This window comes from Plecotus auritus (genome assembly GCF_963455305.1).
Source record: "Plecotus auritus genome assembly, chromosome: 13".
Classification (NCBI taxonomy): Eukaryota; Metazoa; Chordata; class Mammalia; order Chiroptera; family Vespertilionidae; genus Plecotus; species Plecotus auritus.
The window spans coordinates 14,520,150-14,540,621 of record NC_137779.1 but is presented as its reverse complement, the minus strand read 5'-3'; the positions used below and the strand labels follow the sequence as shown (position 1 = coordinate 14,540,621).

Genomic DNA, 20,472 nt, shown 5'->3' with positions numbered 1-20,472 from the left:
ATGGAAGAAGCAAGTCGTGGAAGAAGTGAGCCAGCTGGGCTGCATAGACTCAGGAAGCAAGTTACAGAGACAAAAGAAGGACCCTTGGAGCTTAGGAGAAAGACCAAGAAAATGCTCCTGGAGGGAGGGAAGGGGGGAAAGCAAGGTGTGCTCTAGAGAGAAAGCTTGAGGTGGGTCCTTCATCATATATATATATATTTCAGAGAGGAAGGGAGAGATAGAAATATCAATGATGTGCACTAACTGGGAATTGGTTCATAGGTCAACATTCAACCATTGAGCCACACCAGCCTGGTGAGTCCTTCTAATTAAGGGCTTTTATTTGGAGGTTTCAGGGAAGGATCTCAATAGAATATCAGGAGTGTCCTTAGGGTCCTGGTCTCCACTGATTGGTCAGCCCCCACCATTAGTCAATAAAGCCAGTCCTCAGCCAGGTTTGGCTGCATTTCTGGGCCTGGAACTAAAACACAACTGAGGCCTAGATTTTATCCCTAGTTTGATGGAAACTCTGTCTCTGGTCAACAGACCCCAGGCTTTGTTCCTAAGATTATTCGATTCAGGTCTTCTCATTGTCTTGAGGGATTAATGCTTAAGGAAGTGGTCATGCAAGGTCTTGTGTGGGAGTCTACTCTCCACCCTCTTTTCCTCCTCTAAGGGAGTCTACCACATGACTAGCCACATGCATAACCAGCTGCATACCCAACAATATGCTAGGAGAAGAAAGGTCACCCTGGGGGTGAGATTCCACCCTACAACTGTCTTTTCTAGGCACCTGGGACTTTCCACTCTGGTGACCTTGTGTACCTGGCCTATCCTTCCTACTCTCATGTCTAACTGCCTACCATATAGGGTGAGAGGACAAGCTGGAGAAGGGTGGGTTTCATGCTGGAGAGGAAGAGGAAGCGGGTGAAAAGTGCGGGGCTGGAGTCGGGGCAGAGTGAAGTCCTCCGGCAGTTGTCTGCAGAAGCAAAGCTCTGGCTGGAGACCTAGGAGGCTACACACTATGAGAAGGGGGCGCAGCTGAGATGGGGTGGGGCTGGAAGCTGCCCAATGGGTGTGTGCCTTAAAGAAGTTGGAGGGTTCCTGCGCTTACCATGTTCTTGGTGTGGCCCTAGGCCAGCCCTGACCAAAGCCCTGCCGCCCGCATGGGGATTGGGGTCTAGTCCAGCACAGTGGAGGTCGCACCATCGAAAGTGCAAGAGCGCATGCCCAGAGCTGTGGGCATTGTCACGTGCGGCCCTCGCGCGAGTTGGCCCGTCAGCGATCTCGGAGGCGATTGGCTGGAGGGGTGGGCGCGGCGCTGAGGCTGTCGGGAAGAGAGCGGGTGTGCTCCGAGGCCCCCACCACCCACCGAGACCTGAGCGCGGGCCTTGGGAGCGGCCCTTCTCCCACAACCTGCAGCGGGTGGGGTCGGCGTGCCTGGACCCTCGGTGACCCCGCCCCGACGGCCGCAGGCAGCCCCGGGCCAACCCGCAGCCCCACCCGGATGGAGATCCTGGACGAGTTCGACAGCGAGTTCCCCCAGAGTGTGATCTTTTGCCAGCGCATATCCGAGGAGGCCTTCGAGAGGCAGGCCGCGACTTACACGGAGCGCGCACTGCGCCGCCTCTTCCGCAGCCTCGACCGTAACCCGGCGCTGGCCGAGCGGGTGGTGCGAAAGGGCAAGCAGGCCGAGTGCGAGCGGCGCGGGCTCCTCTCCTTCCTCTGGGTGCGGGATGCAGGGGGAGCTGCGGGAGGGTGGGGTGGAAGTCATTGGGTGGGAAGTCCTGCTGCCCTCTAGGGCGGAACTCTGGGCATGGTGGGCGGGGAAGGAGGGAGGGTTTGGGCCTAGCTGGGTTTGCAGCGTTGGGCCTTTGAGAAGCCTGAGGCAACCCAGCTTGGGGAGTGCATCAGGCAGGCAGGCAGGCGTCTCACCTGTCCAGCTTCCTTCCTCTTGCCCTACCTCTCCCGCTGCTGTCGCAGGCGAAGTTCTTCTGTGCAGTCCAGGGGGAGCTGAACTTTTGCAACAGCATGGGCGCCCTGGAGATGCACCAACGCCTGGAGCACCTGAAGAGGAGCATCCACCGTGTGCACCTCTACTCCCAGAGTGAGGCTCAACCTTTGTCTGCCCCAAGTAACCCAGAAAATCTGACCCAGGACCCATTGTCCCTGAAGTCTTCATTGTGAAAATGAACATACGCAAAACTAGAGACTACAGTGAACACTTCAGTACCCGTCACCTAGCTTCAGCAACTCCCCCTGTCTTGCCATGCTTGTTTCACTCTCTATACCCGCTTTAAGGGAAATCTCAGACATCACTGTATTTCTGAATACTTTTTAAAAAAAATATATTTTATTGATTTTTTACAGAGAGGAAGGGAGAGGGATAGAGAGTTAGAAACATCAATGAGAGAGAAACATCGATCAGCTGCCTCCTGCACACCCCCTACTGGAGATGTGCCCGCAACCAAGATACATGCCCTTGGCCGGAATCGAACCCGGGACCCTTGAGTCCGCGGGCCAACACTCTATCCACTGAGCCAGACCAGTTAGGGCTTACCTGAATACTTTTTAATGTTTCTTAATAAAAAAAAAAAAGACAACTCCTGACATAATCACAATGTCAATCCTGATACAATTAACAACAGTTCCCTAATATTAACTAATACTTAGTCCATAATAAGATCTCCCAGAAGGTCCATAAAAGCCTTTCTACACTTGCGCTGTCATTTTAGAACCCAAGAAGGCCCACACATTGGTTTGGTTGTTAGCCCTCTTAGGTTCCTTTTCACTAGGGTGACCATATAATTTGTGTCCACATTGGGGCACTTGAGAGGGTAAAATGAAAGGGTACCATATTACTGACCACACAGGGATGGCAAATGAGGGTCGGTGGCCCTGCTGCTGAAGTCCCCTTTGAGGTGGAAGGGAAGCCCTACTCCCTCCCCTCCCAGCTACGGACTTGAAGAACAGTGTTGTTCTTTGGGGTATCCCACATCATGGGTTTATATCTGTTGTCTTGGTCATCAGTGATGTTTGTCCCCCTCTGCCTATGTTCCTTGGACAGTCACTCTAATGCCTTGTTTGACTTGGGTTCAGTTCTTTTGGTGTGTTTGTATTCAGCAATAAACTATGCTGGTGGTGGGGCTACTTCTGCATCACATCGAGAGGCCCAGCTCACCTGGGTGTTTCACTTTCCATGATGCTGAGTGTGAGTGCTCCATGACACCATTTCATCTGACGGCAGGATGCCCAGCATGTGTACCTTTTACCACAGCCTCCTGAGGTAGTGTTGATGTTATTTTATCCTTGTTTTACGGAAGAGGAAACAGGTCCAGGGAGGCTAGGTCACATAGTAAGTAAGTCATTGGGTGGGAAGTCCTGCTGCCCTCTAGGGCGGAACTCTGGGCATGGTGGGCGGGACTTGAACTCAGGTCTGGATTGTTCTGGGGTACAGGCTTTTAGCCTCCAGGACAATGCTCCCTGGTATTGGTTATCCTCATTCTAGATGAGCTGATCTGATGGGCGGTCTGGGGAGCTTGTTAACACCCACTTTGCTGATAGTCTTCCACTTTGAACAGTAAATATAGCCAGACTTGTTGAAGTAGGAAGACCTAACATGGAGAGAGGAGAGGGATCAGACCCCAAGTTCCTTCCCCTCAAAGATTCCCTCTCTGAGCCCCTTCTGCAAAACCTCCTCCTAGTGGGTTTTCTCATAAAAGGGTCTTTTGCACACCCCAGGACAGCCCTGGGGCTGGGTATAGTCCGTCATTGTCCAGGGCCTGGATCCCCAAGAGTACTGGTGGGTTCAAGAACTTTCCTCTTGCCCTACCTGTTGGGGGTTGGGGAAGCAGCAGACCAACCTGCCCAGGTGAAGCCCAGCCCTCCTTGGTGGTGATATTCTATCACTTCCCATGAAGTTCTGCCCTTGAAGTCAGGCAGACTGATAGTGGATCCTGCCTGTGCCTTGTACAGTTGGAGTTTCTGGTTCCTCTTGAAGATGGAGACAAAAGTACCCTTTCCATGAGGCAGTTGTGGTGTCAATGAGATGGTGCATGTTGGTGCCTGTCAACAGTGGGTCTAGGGGCATTGCTATGACCCACCCTTTGGGGGCCTGCCTCCCCTCTCTGTTGGAGAAACTGAAAACACCATCGTGTTTGGCCCCACTTCACCCTGTTCTGGCTGAGGGGTAGGCACCCACTGGTACCTTTTTGTCACAGATGCCAAGAAGAAGAGAAGGAATCCAAAAGTAAAGAAACTAGAACCCATCCTCTTGCGCAACCGGTCAACCTCCCCCTGCCTGCCACCAACACTGCTGCCACCTCCACCACTGCCACCACCTGTCACCACCATGTCCTCGGTGGTGGTCCGGTCGTCACCCTCTGTCTACACTATGCCCAGGGTCTTTGGCCCCTTTCCTCCGCTGCCTAGCAAGTCGGTCAGTGGGTGTATTGTCCCCCCCCCCTTACAATCCTGGGAGGGGCAGCTACTCCCACAGCTCTCGGGCCCACAGCAGTGATTCTCAGAACTTTGTTTTTAAGCAGCAGAGCCCTTTTTAAGACTATAGGCAAAGTCCTGGGTAGAACAGCAGTGGATAAAGCAATAAAAGGGGGGCTACTCTGATTGAATAATTGGGGTAGGGGTTGAAGGCTACCTGCTTGGCTTCAGCTGAGCAAGGCAACCCCAAATGCACCGGGCAGAATCCTAGGGCTGCCAGAGGACAAGTGGAGGACCACAGGTCCCCCTGCCTCCCACTTATCCTACACACTCTCTCCAGCAAGCCCCTCCTCCCCAGGCTGCATTAGGACCTTCTCAGGTGGCTCCTAGCCCCTATTTCCTGTCTCCCTAGCACCAAGTTCAAGATGAGCACAGAGGATGAGTCTGACATATTTGCTGATTAAATGAAAGTCACATAGTTTTCACAGTTCTCGAATAGGTAATATTTTTAATTTTCACGGTGAGGCCCTCAAACTTGTCCTGACGTTGCTTTTGTTTCCTGCAGACGGAGAAATTGGAAGTTTCAAGTTCTGAAGTGAAATTAAACTGGCCTGGCCTGTCATCGAACCCAAAGAGGTAAAAGGAATTTATTTGGGCTTGAGGTAAGTGAAAGGGAGCATTTTGGGGAGCATGCTTTGTGCCAGGCTCAGCTATTATTTCCTCCCCACCTCTTAGTTAACCCTTGCCACAGTCCCGAGTGGTTATTCTCGTTGTTCAAGGAAGGAGTCTGGGCTCAGCAGTCCCTGTCCCCATGTCAGAGTTGTGCCCACCAAGGCTGGAGACGCCCTGCCTAGGAGGACCCCAGAGCTGACAATGCCTCTCTGCCCTGTCTTGCAGCCACATGGTTGATCTGACCCCCTTGGTCCTCAGTCCTGGAGGCTTCCATTTCTCGTACCTGCCCAGAAACAGTGTGCACAAGCTCCACTACCCTGGCTTCCCCTGGTAAGTGTGCTTCTGAGCCTCCCCGGGCCAGGTACCATTCTGGCTCAGCCTCTGCTTTGCTTCTGACCAGCATTGTGGTGGCGTGGCCAAGGGCTTCTAGACAAATGGTCTTTATGACGATGCCTTCCACTTCCAGGAAGGACCCTTATGTAATCAGGAGTGCTGGAAAAGTCGCTCCCTACTGTTTGTAATGGTGAGAAATTAGAAATAGCCCAGAGGCCAACGGAAAGGGAATGATTACATCAACCGTGGGCAGCCCTATCTATAATTTATATACATGCTTGTTTTGCAAAGCAGGGTTTTACTAACTATGGGGTTTTAAAAATCCCCTGTGTTTTCACTTATGGATATTAAGTATTTCCTATATCATTGAGTGTTATTCTAAAATATGATTTAGACTGGATGTTTCATTGCATCAGATAACTTTTTAAAAAAATATATATTTTATTGATTTCTTACAGAGAGGAAGGGAGAGAGATAGAGAGTTAGGAACATCGATGAGAGAGAAACATCAATCAGCTGCCTCCTGCACACCCCCTACTGGGGATGTGCCCACAACCAAGGTACATGGCCCTGACCAGAATCAAACCTGGGACCCTTCAGTCTGCAGGCCGCGCTCTATCCACTGAGCCAAACTGGCCAGGGCGCATCAGATAACTTTTAAAAAATATATATTTATTGATTTAGAGAGGAAGGAAGAGGGAGAGAGAGATAGAAACATCAATGATGAGAGAGAACCATTGATTGGCTGCCTTCTGCATGCCCCCCACTGGGGATCGAGCCTGCAACCCAGGCTTATGCCCTTGGCCAGAATCGAACCTGGAATTCTTCAGTCCTCAGGCTGATGCTTCATCCACTGAGCCAAACCAGCTAAGGCCAGATAAACTTTTTAACAGCCTTATTGATATATTATTACTTACATATTACATAATTAACTTATATTGAAGTATACAATTCAGCTCTAGCCGGTTTGGCTCAGTGGATAGAGCATCAGCCCTTGGACTGAAGGGTCCCAGGTTTGATTCTGATCAAGAGCACATACCTGGGTTGCAGGCTTCATCCCGACCCTGGTTGGGGCACATGCGGGAGGCAACCAATTGATGTGTCTCTCTCACATTTATCTTTCTCTCTCTCTGTCTCTCCCCTTCCCTTCCACACTCTCTCTAAAGATCAATGCAAAAAAGAAATCCTTTAGTGAGAAAAAAAACACCCATCTTTAAATTCACCAATAATAATAGATGCAAATACTCCATTGTATGGATGGAACATAATTTACTGAACCATTCTTTTAAAAAAAATAAAGATTTTTATTGATTTTTAGAGAGAGAAGGAGGAAGAAGGAGAGAGAAACATCTATCTGTTACCTCCTGCACATCCCCTACTGGGGATAGAGCCTGAAACCCAGGCATGTGCCCTAAGAGGGGAATCCAACCAGCAACCTTCCAGTGCATGGGGTAACGCCCAACCAACTGAGCCACACTGGCCAGGGCTCAACCATTCTTGCTTGTTGAAATATTTCACTAATGGGGAAAATTTTTAGGCTCTTGTTACGTATTGATTTCTGAGTGAGCTGTGCTCTCATGATGCCACCACCAAAAATAAGTTATTTATTTATTTATTTTTGTTTATATATTTTATTGACTTTTTACAGAGAGGAAGGGAGAGGGATAGAGAGTTAGAAACATCAATGAGAGAGAAACATCGATCAGCTGCCTCCTGCACACCCCTTACTGGGGATGTGCCCGCAACCAAGGTACGTGCCCTGACTGGAATCGAACCTGGGACCTTTCAGTCCTCAGGCCGACGCTCTATTCACTGAGCCAAACCGGTTTCGGCGAAAAATAAGTTATTTTTAATTGGTTTGAAAAATTTTACAAAAGCCGAACATATTCCATGGGAAAAAGTTAACAATACAGAAATGCATACATAAAATATGAGTCCCATGTTGCTCAGAGTCGTGCTGCTAAGAGTTTCATGTGTACCCCTCCAACACACACATACACTCACAGGTTAATTTTAAACCAAAGCAGGGTCGCATTTTATGTACTTCTCAGCAACTTGCTTTTTTCCATTACTGTAGCATTGGGGTGTCTTTACTTGTTGGGATATACAGACCTACCTCATTCCCTTAACGGCCCCAGAATAGTCCACAGCATGGCTGTACCTTGTTCCCTAATGGATGTTTAGATTGTTTCCAGGTTTTCACAATCACAACATTGCTGCAGGGATCAGCCTTGAACAAACATTCTTGGGAGAGATTTTTGGAAGTATAAATGTGTTTAGAGTCATCCTACCGCTTGGGAAGGGGGTTTGTCATGTGTACCCCTCATGGTGTTGATGTCCCATCTCATGGACATATCTTGGCTGTCTCCTGCACAGGACTTCAGCCTGTAATGACTCCCCCAACACCAAGGAGACTCCATCCCCTCCTGTGGAGACCCCCGTTTTCACTCCACCTGTCCTGCTCAAGTTCCAGCCTGTGCCCAGACCTAAAGATGACTCAGAGACTGACCATGGCAGTGCAGAGTCTGTGCCCCACAAGCGGGGCCCATAACCTCTTCCCTGCAGACTGTGGCGGAGGAATGAATAAAGTTCTCATGGAGGTGCCTTTCTCATGCTGGGCTTCTTAGGGGCTGTGCAATCCCATGGGCTCCCTGCACCCCGAAGAGGTTGTCAGGGTAGTGCCATCCTGAGGCCTTGAGGCCTGAGCTTACATACATTAGGTAGTCAGGTCAGTGCCACTGTGAACTCCCCTCGCTTGCAATCTAACATGGGAATTCAGCCACGTGCATCTTGAAAGAGAAATGAGTGAGGAGAGAGTGATGCCTTTCCTTGCAGTGACTCTGTGGCCCCTCACTTGACCCCATTGACTTGCAAGTCTACCTTTTTTTTTTTTTTTAAATATATTTTATTGATATTTTACAGAGAGGAAGGGAGAGGGATAGAGAGCTAGAAACATAGATGAGAGAGAAACATCGATCAGCTGCCTCCTGCACACCTCCCACTGGGGATGTGCCCGCAACCAGGGTACATGCCCTTGACCGGAATCGAACCCGGGACCCCTCAGTCCGCAGGCCAACACTCTATCCACTGAGCCAAACCGGTTTTGGCGCAAGTCTACCTTTTTTCTTCCTACACCTGGCCCCTAAACACAAGCCTCATCTGGGTACAAGTTTAGAAACTGATCTCTTCCCTCCCTAGAGTAAAATGAGCTGGTGAGTCAGTTTCCAACTTGGCACCTTCCTAAGGAATTTCAAAGATAGTGACTCTAATTGTTGCTTCACACCCTGACCTTAGAAACAAACCTGCATGTGAGATGTGAGCCTTCACAAAATGCTTGATGACTGATGGACATTAGCAGATATGCATTGAGCCTTTGTGTATTTGGGACTGGAGATAATAAACCAAGCAGCTGGGGCCCCTTCCCTTAAGGAACCTATCCCATCCTCGTGTGTGTGTGTGTGTGTGTGTGTGTGTGTGTGTGTGTGTGTGAAGGTGTGTGCGTGTGAAGGGGCCAGCCATGAGATGAGATAAGAAGGGCCAGGACAACTGGGTTTGGGTAACTCGGTGGAGAGTGGTATGGTGGGGGAGAGTGGTATGGTGGGGAAGAGTGGTATGGTCGGGGAGAGTGGTGTGGTGGGGGAGAGTGGAGACAGGAGGTGAGGGATGGAAAATTCTGCTTTGAGGAGATGTTAAATTGGAAATCAGTGGGTACCCAAGTAGAGATTAGGAGTCTGGAGCACTGGCAATTTAGTGTTGGGAGTCAGGGGTTACAAGTGGTACTTAAAACCACGAGACTGGCCCTAGCCGGTTTGGCTTAGTGGATAGAGCATCGGCCTGTGGATTGAAATGTCCCAGGTTCGATTCCAGTCAAGGGCATGTACCTTGGTTGTGGGCACATCCCCAGTGGGGGTGTGTAGGAGGCAGCTGATCGATGTTTCTCTCTCATCGATGTTTCTCTCTATCCCTCTCCCTTCCTCTCTGTAAAAAATCAATGAAATATTAAAAAAAAAACACACAAAAAACCCCACGAGACTGGGCAAGGTCACCCAGTACTTGAGTGTAGACAGATGTCTGGGGCTCTGGGTGGGGCACATAAACATGATCTGGCCAAGGGAAGGGTGGGTCAGAAGATACTCAAGGGATCAGTGAGGGCTTTGGACCTTCTGGCTTGGGCCACTCAGGAGAAGGCCCTGGAGGCTGTGGAAACCAAATGGGTGGAGAGAATGGGAGGTGAGCGGGTACATAAAAAATGTGGACGTCGCTTTGGAGACATCTGTCATTGAGGGGAGCAAAAATGGAGGGGAGGCTGGTGGGACTTTAGGCTCCAGGCGGGCTACTTAAAAGACCTGAGGCCTGGCTGGTGTGGTTCAGTGGTTGAGTGTCCACCTATGAACCAGGAGGTCACAGTTCCATTCCCTGTAGGGGCCCATGCTTGGATTGCTGGCTCCATCCCCAGTGGGGGCCTGTGGGAGGCAGCCAATTGGTGGTTAGCTCTCATGGTTGATGTTTCTGTCTCTCCTCCCTTTCTGAAATCAATAAAAATACATTAAAAAAAGTAAAAGACCTGAGGACCCATGTCAAACCAAGACGAGTTTGAGTGGGGAGGGCACTGAGTCGGGCTGAGATGGAAGGCGAGGCGCTTGGGAGAAGAATGGCTTCGAGTCAGAGGCAGCTCAGCTCTGACGGAACAAGAGCCCAATTGGGAAACGGCTCAGTCACCGGCTGCGACAGCGGACTTGCCTCTGGGGACCACAATTCCCGGCATGCTCAGCGCCCGCTTCCGTGGCGGGACCCGGAAGTACTTAAGAATCTCGGTTGGGAAGAGGCGGACGCGGCCGACTGGGTCGTGTGTTGACGATTTTCCGCGTTCGCTGGTCCTGCTGCCGCCGCCACCGCCACCGCCACCGCCACCGCCACCGCCACCGCCACCATGGGGAAGAGACAGCACCAGAAAGACAAGATGTAAGTTGAACCGCAGCCAGGCATTCCTGTATCTGCCTGAGTCCCGCATCTGCCTGAGTCCCGCTCTGCCTCAGTCTCCGCCTATTCTGCGCTCTGCGGTGTCTCCCGCTCCCACTTTCAGAGTGGACCCCAGAACCCCCTCAGGTGTCGCATCCTCCCAGAAGCTTCCGTCCCCTCAGGTGGAGTAATACCTTCCCCTCCCCCCAGCCGCCCAAATCTCCCGCTTTGGAGGAGGCGTCTGCTCTAATAGACCGTAAGTGCCCTCACCTGGGCACGGCCTTCCCACCGCCTCGGCGCTCCTTGGACACAGCCTCCTCGACTCGCTTTTGCCCTGTCCACTCGCGAGCTCTGCCCCTGAGTTAGCCCCTCTCCTGCGCCTCCTGTCTCTCCCAGTGTGCTGGTTCCTGCCCATCAGCTTACACACATGAACAGAATCTTCCAGTTTAAAGCAAACCCACCTTACCCATATTTCCCTCCAGCTGCCACCGTGTTTCTTACGTGAAAGAGCTGTGTCTGCTGGCTATTTTCTGCTGTCTTTTGAAACTACTTCGACTTCAGTCAGGCTTTCGTCCCCAGCACTACTCTTGTCAGGATCCCAGTAACTTCCATGTTGCTAAATCTGGTGGTCAATTCCGAGTCCTCATTTTGTTGTGCTCCTCAACAGCATATGACACAACTGACCACCTCTCTCCTCCTAAGCTCTTCTTGGGGATCCTCCTCCCCATCTCCCAGTGGGTGATCTGTCTAGCCTTGCAGTAGTCAGCTGCTTACTCGACATCTTCACTTGAAAGTCTAATGGAAATCTCAAATTTAATATGCTTCAAAGGGAACCTTGTTTTTCAGTGCCTGAGCCTGCTCCTCCCCCATTTTCCCTAACGCAGTTTGCTCAGGTCAGAAGTCTGGGAGTTAGCCTTGGTACCTTTTTCCCTCAGCAGTTTTTAATCCAGCCCATCAGCAAGTCCTGCTGGCCGTTTCAGGGACTGACCACTCTCTCGCCCACCAGTTCCCACAAAGGGGAGTTTATGTCAATTCCTTGGACCTTTGTAGTTATCTCCTGATTGGATTTCGGCTGCCTCTCTTGCTTGTCCCGCTATAGGAAGCAACCAGACTGATGCTTTGAGGACTTACCTTAGATCATGTCAGAGCTCTGCTCCAAACCTTCCAACAGCTTTCCATCCTGTTTACAGCAAATCCGGAGTCCTCACATGGCCTGCAAGGCCCCTGGTGCTCGGACCACCGTCTGTCTCCTTCATCTGCTGCCACATGGCCCCGCGCACAGTTTGTCAGTGGCTTCACCCTTTTTTGGGAACACAACAGCTTTTCCTGCTTCTGGCTTTTATATGTGACATGCCTGCTTGGTCCTTCTTCCTGGAAAGCTCTTCCCCCAGATCTTCACATGGCTAGCTCCTTCTCATCATCAAGCCTCTGTTAAGTTCATTTATTTTTCCTCAGAGCAAAGCAGGACTGTATTTGTTACTTGTTTGTGTATCCCCATGTCTATTGTGTTTATCAGTATGTGCCTTTCACATAGGTATTTAATAAACATTTGCTGATTGAGTAAAATGATTCAGTCATCCATTACTTCCAGAGACTCTGTCCTCTTTACAAAGGGGGTGGAAGTAAGATTTCTCTTTCTCTCCTTCAGGTACATTACCTGTGCTGAATACACTCACTTCTATGGTGGCAAGAAACCAGGTAAGGCATGAAATCCTCCTCTTTCCCTTTGTATGTGTGGGGGTGTAATTAAGGAATGATGTCTTTGCTACAATGAGCCTGTAAAAAATAATGGCCCTAGCCGGTTTGTTCAGTGGATAGAGCGTCCGCCTGAAGACTAAAGCGTCACTAAAGCGTCCCAGGTTCGATTCCGGTCAAGGACACATGCCGGGTTGTGGGCTTGATTCCCAGTAGGTGGTATGCAGGAGGCAGCCAATCAATGATTCTCTCTCATCATTGATGTTTCTATCTCCCTCTTTCTCTTCCTCTCTAAAATCAATAAAAATGTATTAAAAAAATAATAACAATGAACAAGAACATGGAAACTAGAGTAGATAAATGGGCTGAGGACACAGACAAGTCAGAAAAGAGGAAGATATATGAGAAAGTGTCTAATATTGGTGTGTGTGTGTGTGTGTGTGTGTGTGTTTAAATATGTTTTTATTGCCTGACTGGTATAGCTCAGTGGATTGAGCATCATCCCATGGAACAAGAGGTCCAGGTTGGATTCCCGATCAGGGCACATGTCCAGGTTTTGGGCTCAATCCCAGTAGGCGGCGTGCAGGAGGCAGCCAATCAATGTATCTCTCTCATCAGATGTTTCTGTCTCCTCTCTTCCTCTCTGAAATCAATAAAAATATTTTTATTTCTTTATTTATGTTTAAACTCTTTATGGTTGCAAGTATTACATATGTCACCCTTTTTCCCCATTGACCCCCCTCCAGCCCACCTCCGCCCCAGGACCTCCCACCCCACTATCAGCGTCTGTGGGTTATGCATATATGCATACGGCATTTTTAGTTGATTACCTTCCATCCACCCTCCCCCGCCTTCCCTCTGAGATTATTTTGCGCTCTGTTCCATGCTTCCATGTGTCTGGATCCACTCTGTTCATAAGTTTATTTTGTTAATTAGATTCCATATATGAGTAAGATCATGTGATATTTGTCTTTTCCTGACTGACTTATTTCACTTAGCTTGATGCTCTCCAGGTCCGTCCATGCTGTCTCAAAGAGATTCTTCCTTTTTACTGCTGCATAATATTCCATGGTGTAAATGTACCACAGCTTTTTTATCCACTCATCTACTGATGGGCATTTGGGCTGTTTCCAGATCTTAGCTATTGTAAATTGTGCTGCTATGAATATAGGGGTGCATTCTTTCTGATTGGTGTTTTGGGTTTCTTAGGATATATTCCTAGAAGTGGGATCACCAGGTCAAATGGCAGTTCCATATTTAATTTTTTGAGGAAACTCCATACTGTTTTCCATAATGGCTGCACCAGTCTGCATTCCCATCAGCAGTGTACTAGGATTCCCTTTTCTCCACATGCTCGCTAGCACTTGTCATTTGTTGATTTGTTGATGGCAGCCATTCTGACAGGTGTGAGATAATACCTCACTGTCGTTTTAATTTGCATCTCTCTGATGATTATTGACTTTGAGTATTTTTTCATATGTCTCTTGGCCATCTATATGTCCTCTTTGAGAAGTGTCTATTTAGGTCCTTTGCCCATTTTTTAATTGGATTGTTTGTCTTCCTTTTGTTAAGTTGTTCATTATATATTTTGGATATTAATCCTTTATCAGATATATCATTGCCAAATATATTCTCCCATACAGTGGGCTCCCTTTTCATTTTGTTGACTTTTTGTGTGTGTGTGTTTAGACCATGTACACAGTTTATTTATTTTTTAAATCTTTATTGTTCATACTATTACAATTGTTACTCTTGTTTCCCCCCATAGCTCCCATCCACCCAGTTCCCACCCCACCCTCTGCCCTTACACCCCCCACTGTCCTCATCCATAGGTGTACGATTTTTGTCCAATCTCTTCCTGCACCCCCCACATCCCTTTCCCCCTGAGAATTGTCAGTCCACTCCCTTTCTATGCCCCTGATTCTATTATATTCACCAGTTTATTCTGTTCATCAGATTTTTAATTCACTTGATTTTTAGATTTACTTGTTGATAGATAGATATGTATTTGTTGTTCATAATTTTTATCTTTACCTTTTTCTTCTTCTTCCTCTTTTTATAGAATACCTGTCAGCATTTCATATAATACTGGTTTGGCGGTGATGAACTCCTTTAGCTTTTTCTTATCTGTGAAGCTCTTTATCTGCCCTTCAATTCTGAATGATAGCTTTGCTGGGTAGAGTAATCTTGGTTGTAGGTTCTTGCTGTTCATCACTTTGAATATTTCTTGCCACTCCCTTCTGGCCTGCATAGTTTCTGTTGAGAAATCAGCTGACAGTTGTATGGGTACTCCCTTGTAGGTAACTAACCGTTTTTCTCTTGCTGCTTTTAATGTTCTCTCTTTGTCTTTTTCCCTTGGCATTTTAATTATGATGTGTCTTGGTGTGGTCCTCTTTGGATTCCTTTTGTTTTGGGTTCTCTGCGCTTCCTGAACTTGTAAGTTTATTTCTTTCACCAGGTAGGGAAAGTTTTCTGTTATTATTTCTTCTAATAGGTTTTCAATATTTTGCTCGCTCTCTTCTTCTGGCACCCCAAAAATTCGGATGTTGGTACGCTTAAAGTTGTCCCAGAGGCTCCTTACACTATGTTCATATTTTTGAATTCTTTTTTCTTTTTGTTTTTCTGGTTGGGTGTTTTTTGTTTCCTCATATTTCAGATCTTTGGTTTGATTCTTGGGATACGTTGATCTACAGCTGAGTTTCTGTATATTCTTTATTTCAGACAGTGTATGCTTAATTTCTGACTGGTCCTTTTCCATTTTTTTTTGGCATTCTCATTAAGATCCTTAAAGGTCTCACTAAGTTCCTCAGCGGTTTTTAGAAGATTCTTGAGTAACCTTATAAATGTGGTTCTGAACTCTGTGTCGTCCAGTAGTTTGCTTTCCTCCATTTCTTTCATTCGTGACATGTTTCTTTGTCTCCGCATTTTGCTGCTTCCCTGTGCTGATGGAGTGGCTTTGTGTAGTAGGTGACCTATAGGGGCCAGTAGCTCAGCCTCCCCAATCACCTGAGGTGGACGCTCTTGGTACACCCTTTTGTGGGCTGAGTGTAAAGTCTTGGTGTAGTTAAACCTTGATTGCTGTTGGTATACTGGGAGGAATTGACCTCCAGGCCAATTGGCTGTGAGGACCTGCTGTGTCTATAATGGAAGAACTGCTGCGCTGGAGACACGCTTATGGTGCAGGACTTGTTTCAGTGGGGCTTTGGTGCTCACTGAGTCTGCCTCTTGAATGTGTCACTTATGGATATGAGGAGTTGAAATCTGGTGTCTCACACTGACCACTAGGTACACTGGCTTCTGGATCTCCAATGGGGTGCAGGTCAGCTACTGTCTGAGGCCACCCAGCAGGAGCTACAGCGAGAACTATAGTTTTCTCCTCTTTGCTTGGGTTTTGGGGTTTTTGGAGCTGTTTGACCCGGGCTGCAAGTTTGCTAGGTTAAGCTGCGATAGGGCAGGCCATTCATATGCTAAAGCCGCTGCTTGGAGCTTGGGTGGGTTTGTAGGTTGTGCGGGGCGGGGTCTCAGGGCGTCACTAGGCTAGGGCGTGGCAAACAGCGATGGCTGCCAGTAAGCCAGCTCTGCGTCTCTGAACGCGTCCCCATGTCCCACGCCCCAGCGCAGTAAACAATTATTCCTGCACTCAGCCCTGAAAGCAGGCCACCCTCACTTTCTGACCTGATGCCCGATGGCAGACAGTCCAGCTTCTCCCTGTAGGAGTTTGGGTCCCCCGCATCTCCCCAGAAACTGGAGTTCGGAGTAATCGGGAGCTTGTCTCCCTTCAGGTTGAAAAAAGCAGCGCTCCCAGTCGCCCGCTGCCTGCCTGATTCACGCACCTCCGTACCTCAGCTTTTCAGTGCTTGTGCACATCTCAATGCTGTTTTCTCTTTCCTTCTAGTTGTAGAACTTCCACTCAGCCAGCTTTCCCGTGGTTCTGGGTGATAGACATTTTGTCTTTCAGTTGTAGTTTTGAAATTGTTGTGCGAGGTAGCAGTTTAGGTGTTTACCTACGCCGCCATCTTGGATCCTGTGCTTGGTATGATTTCAATCTTCTTGAATTTGGGGAGACTTTGCTTGTGACCCAGTATGTGGTCTGTTTTTGAAAATGTCCCATGTGCACTTGAGAAGAACGTATATTCCGCAGCTTTGGGGTGAAATGTTCTGCAGATGTCAATTAAGTCCATCTGATCTAGTGAGTCATTTAGGATTGTTGTTTCTTTGCTGATTTTTTGTCTGTAGGACTTATCCAGTGATGTCAGTGGTGTATTAAAGTCCCCTACTATGACTGTATTGTTGTCTATCTCTCTCTTGATATCTTCCAGGAGATTTTTTATGTATTTGGGTGCTCCTGCATTGGGTGCATATATGTTTACCAGGGTTCTATCCTCTTGTTGTATCAATCCCTTTAGTATTATGAAGTGGCCTTCCTTATCTCTTATTATGGCCTTCACTTTGAGGTCTATTTTGTCAGATATAAGTATTGCTACCCCAGCTTTTTTTTCATTTCCATTTGCCTGAAAGATATTTTTCCATCTCTTGACTTTCAGTCTGTGTGAGGTGGGTCTCTTGTAGACAGCATATATATGGGTCATGTTTTTTTTTTTTATGGGTCATGTTTTTTTATCCATTCAGCCACTCAATGTCTTTTGATTGGAGCATTTAGTCCGTTTACGTTTAAAGTTATTATTGAAAGGTACTTGTTTATAGCCATTTTTATTTTTTAAGGCTGTGTTCCTTCTTACCTTTTTGTTTCTTCTTTTTACAGCATTCCCTTTAGTATTTCTTGCATTGCTGGTTTGGTAGTGATAAACTCCCTTGGCCTTTTTTTTGTCTGTGAAGCTCCTGATTTCCCCTTCAATTTTGATTGTTAGTCTTGCTGGATAGAGTATTCTTGGATTGAGTCCCTTGCTTTGCATCACTTTGTGTATCTCCTTCCATTCTCTTCTAGCTTGATGTGTTTCTGTTGAGAAATCATTTGATAATCTGATGGGGGATCCTTTGTAGGTAACTCTCTGTCTCTCTCTTGCATCCTTTAAGATTCTCTCTTTATAAAAAGAAAAGAAAAAAAAAAAGATTCTCTCTTTGTTGATAACATTTGCCATTGTAATTATGGCGTGTCTTGGTGTGGGTCTTTTGGGATTCTTCTTGCTTGGGACTCTTTGTACTTGAGTAACTTTTTTCTTCCCCATATCAGGGAAGTTTTCTGTCATTATTTCTTGAAATAAATTTTCTAATCCTTGCTGCTCTTCTTGTCCTTCTGGCAGCCCTATTATACGTATGTTATTTCGTTTTGCATTGTCCCAAAGCTCCCTTAGGCTCTCCTCCTGCTTTTTAATTTTTTTCTCTAGTTGCTGTTCAGATTGGGCTTGTTTCTGTACCTGATCTTCTAACTCGCTGATTTGGTCCTCTGCTTCTTCTAGTCTACTGTTGAAGCCTTCCATGTTGAAGCCTTCCATTGTAGCTATATCATTTTTCATTTCTTCCTGATTTTTGCATAGGTTGTTGATTTTCTCATCCATCTGGTGTATGAACTGTATGACCATTACTCTAAATCAGCCTTGGGCAAACTATGGCCCGCAGGCCGGATCTGGCTGTTCTATCTGGTTCTCTTGCTCTCCCCTCCGCTCCTTTACTTTGAATTTATATTAGTTCACACAAACACTCCATGCATGCTTTTGTTCTGGCCCTCCGGTCCAGTTTAAGAACCCATTGTGGCCCTCGAGTCAAAAAGTTTGCCCACCCCTGCTCTAAATTCTTTTTCTGTCATGTTGCATGCTTCTGTTTCACTTATTTCCTTACTTGCTGATTCCTCCTTTTCTTTCCTCTGGGGATTGCTTTGTTGTCTCCCCATTCTGACTATCACCAGAAGGTTCAGATGTCGAGTTGTGGAGGCCTGGACCGTGTGAAGTGGGAGTTTTGCACACCCCAAGTGTCACTGAAGAGCTCTGATACCAAGATGTGCAGTTGCTGTGGGTTGGTGGGAACCACGCTCGCCCTGGGTCAGAGTCACAGGCGCTTAGTGTGGCCTCATGTGTGCACCTAGAATCAGGGACCCTGCCTGCGCCATGTTGAAACAGAGAACCCACTGGCGTGTGCCAAAAATCAGAAGTCCCCTATTGCGTGTCAGGAGTCAGAGGCTCCCTGTGTCCATGCCGAGAATCAAGTATCAGAGTTTCTGTTTCTTGGTGCTACCTCACACTGAGAATCAGGTCCCTGTGTGCACATGCATCAAGAATTGGTGTCACTGGCACTTAGTGTGAATGTACTGGGGATGAGGGATCTCAGGCACACGTAATGAGGAACGGAGTCTAGTCACTGGTGGTCAATGCTGCCTCTTGTGTGGAGATTCAGGGTCCCCGATCTGCTTGGGAGACCGGGTTGCACAGTCACACTGTGTGGCAGGAGGTCCACTTCTGCCCTGCGGTAAACAGCCTTCTATGTGCGCTTGCCCTGAATCAAAGTCAGGTGGCACTACCCCTTAGTGTGGGTGTGGGGTCTGGTCGCAGAAGACAGTCTCCCCAAGGTCGTGCACCTATGCTCAAATTCAGGACTGCCTTCCTGCCTGGGCGCGGAGACGAGTCGCGGGAAACAAATTCCCCGAGTTCACAAGTCTGGGGTCAAGTTCAGCGCTTTCTCCCTGCCCTGCGTGGGCACGGGATCTGGTCGCAGAAGACCACCTCCCTACAGATGAGCGGCTAGGCTTGAATTCCGGTCAGTCTCCCTGCCTGGACGCAGAGACTAGTCGTGGGAAACAAACTTTCCGTGTCTGACACCAAGGCTCAAAGTCAGGTAGAGTCGCCACTGGTTTGTATGTGCAGAAAGCCTTATTGTGCAGCTGGGGTCTGATAGTTTCTGTGTCGCTGCCACGGGGGCGGCGGGGGAGGGGGATTGGCTTTGTGACTCACAGAAATCAGGCCGGGTGCCTGGAGTCCTGGTGTCTCTGGGTCTGCAGCTGTGGTGGCAGGTCTTCTATCAGAGCACCTGTCGGGTCCTGGTTTGCTTCTGAGACCAGACTGCGTGGTGGCGAGGCTAGGATCCTAGTCTCAAGCAGTTCTGTTCTTCAAGGTGGTGTGGTCTCTGTGCCGCCGGTGTCCTCCCCAGAGTGTTTGTGGTGGCTGCGGGGTTTTGCCGTCTAAGACTGCCCGGATTGGCAGCCCCCTGGAAGAACTGCAGGGTCTAACTGTCCCTGTTTCACTCACACACACACACACACACACACACACACACACACACACGTCCACACACACTTCTATTGCTCCCTCACTCTCTCACACACTCTCCCTCCCTATTTTCCTGCCTGTCGCCATCTTGCCTCCTCTAAAATATTTTTTTTAAAAAAATGTATTTTATTGATTTTTTACAGAGAGGAAGGGAGAAGGCCACTGGGGATGTGCCCGCAACCAAGATACATGCCCTTGACCGGAATCAAACCTGGGACCCTCCAGTCCGCAGGCCTACGCTCTATCCACTGAGCCAAACCGGTTAGGGCAAAAATGTTTTTTAAAAAACATGTTTTTATTGATTTTTAGAGAGGAAGAGAAAGGGATAGAGAGAAACATCATTGATTGGTTGTCTTCTGCACGCTCCCTAACAGGAATTGAACCAGCAACCTTTTGGTTCTTGGGTCGACACTAAATCACACTGGCTGGGCAATCTTGGTGTGTTTTTATTAATGTAGGTTAAAATAGCCTTTTTTTTTTTCTCTGTCAAGATAATAAGGTCAGGCATACCTCATTTTATTGCTCTTCACTTTATTGCACTTTGCAGATATTATTTTTTGAGCAAGTATGGGGGTGAGTTTTCCAACAGCATTTGTTCACTTTGTATCTCTGGGTCCCATTTTGGTAATCCTTGCAATATTTCAGACTTTTTTATTATATTTGTTATGGTGACTTGAACTTTTGTTTGCTTTTTTCCCCCCATAGATTGTTTTATATATATATATATATATATATATATATATATATATATATATTTTATTATTATTGATTTTTTACAGAGAGGAAGGGAGAGGGATAGAGAGTTAGAAACATCGATGAGAGAGAAACATTGATCAGCTGCCTCCTGCACACTCCCCACTGGGGATGTGCCCACAACCAAGGTACATGCCCTTGTCCGGAATCGAACCTGCGACCCTTGAGTCCGCAGGCCAACGCTCTATCCACTGAGCCAAACCGGTTAGGGCTTCCATAGATTGTTTTAATACATTAGCCCATCTTTCCTTTGAGAAAAATCGTTGTCTTGGTTTCTATAATTGAAAACAACAATAATATCTTCTGTTGGGTCAGTAATATCTTCTGAAAGCTAAGTGTGCTAAGGTCTCTGAAACTTTAATGTGAGTATGAATCACCTGTAAATCTTGTTAAAATGATGCAGACTATAATTCAGAAGGTCTGGGAC

At 47.7% G+C, this 20,472-nt stretch overlaps 3 protein-coding genes across 4 annotated transcripts in view; 2 read left to right on the top strand and 1 right to left on the bottom strand.

The window, feature by feature from the left end:
• Positions 1–20,472, bottom strand: part of LOC308238408 (coiled-coil domain-containing protein 74B-like) — a 508,084-nt gene that overhangs the window by 418,026 nt on the left and 69,586 nt on the right. The gene's annotated exons all lie outside the window — the stretch shown is intronic.
• LOC308238206 (uncharacterized protein) lies at positions 1,017–7,972 on the top strand (the record flags this gene model as incomplete). The annotated part of the gene is made up of 6 exons (XM_080649880.1): positions 1,017–1,708; positions 1,963–2,086; positions 4,200–4,417; positions 4,982–5,052; positions 5,314–5,418; positions 7,798–7,972. The coding sequence occupies exons 1-6, from the start codon at positions 1,487–1,489 to the stop codon at positions 7,970–7,972; spliced, it is 915 nt and encodes a 304-aa protein (XP_080506006.1). The 5' UTR covers positions 1,017–1,486.
• The window catches only part of PPIL2 (peptidylprolyl isomerase like 2), a 35,827-nt gene continuing 25,560 nt past the window's right edge, over positions 10,206–20,472 (top strand). The window contains exons 1-2 of one of the 2 annotated variants that reach the window (XM_080649831.1): positions 10,206–10,383; positions 12,029–12,078. In XM_080649831.1, coding sequence (XP_080505957.1) covers positions 10,352–10,383; positions 12,029–12,078 — 82 coding nt within the window. In that variant the 5' untranslated portion in view covers positions 10,206–10,351. The remainder of the gene's footprint in view (positions 10,384–12,028; positions 12,079–20,472) is intronic. The other variant, XM_080649832.1, reaches the window with a different exon arrangement.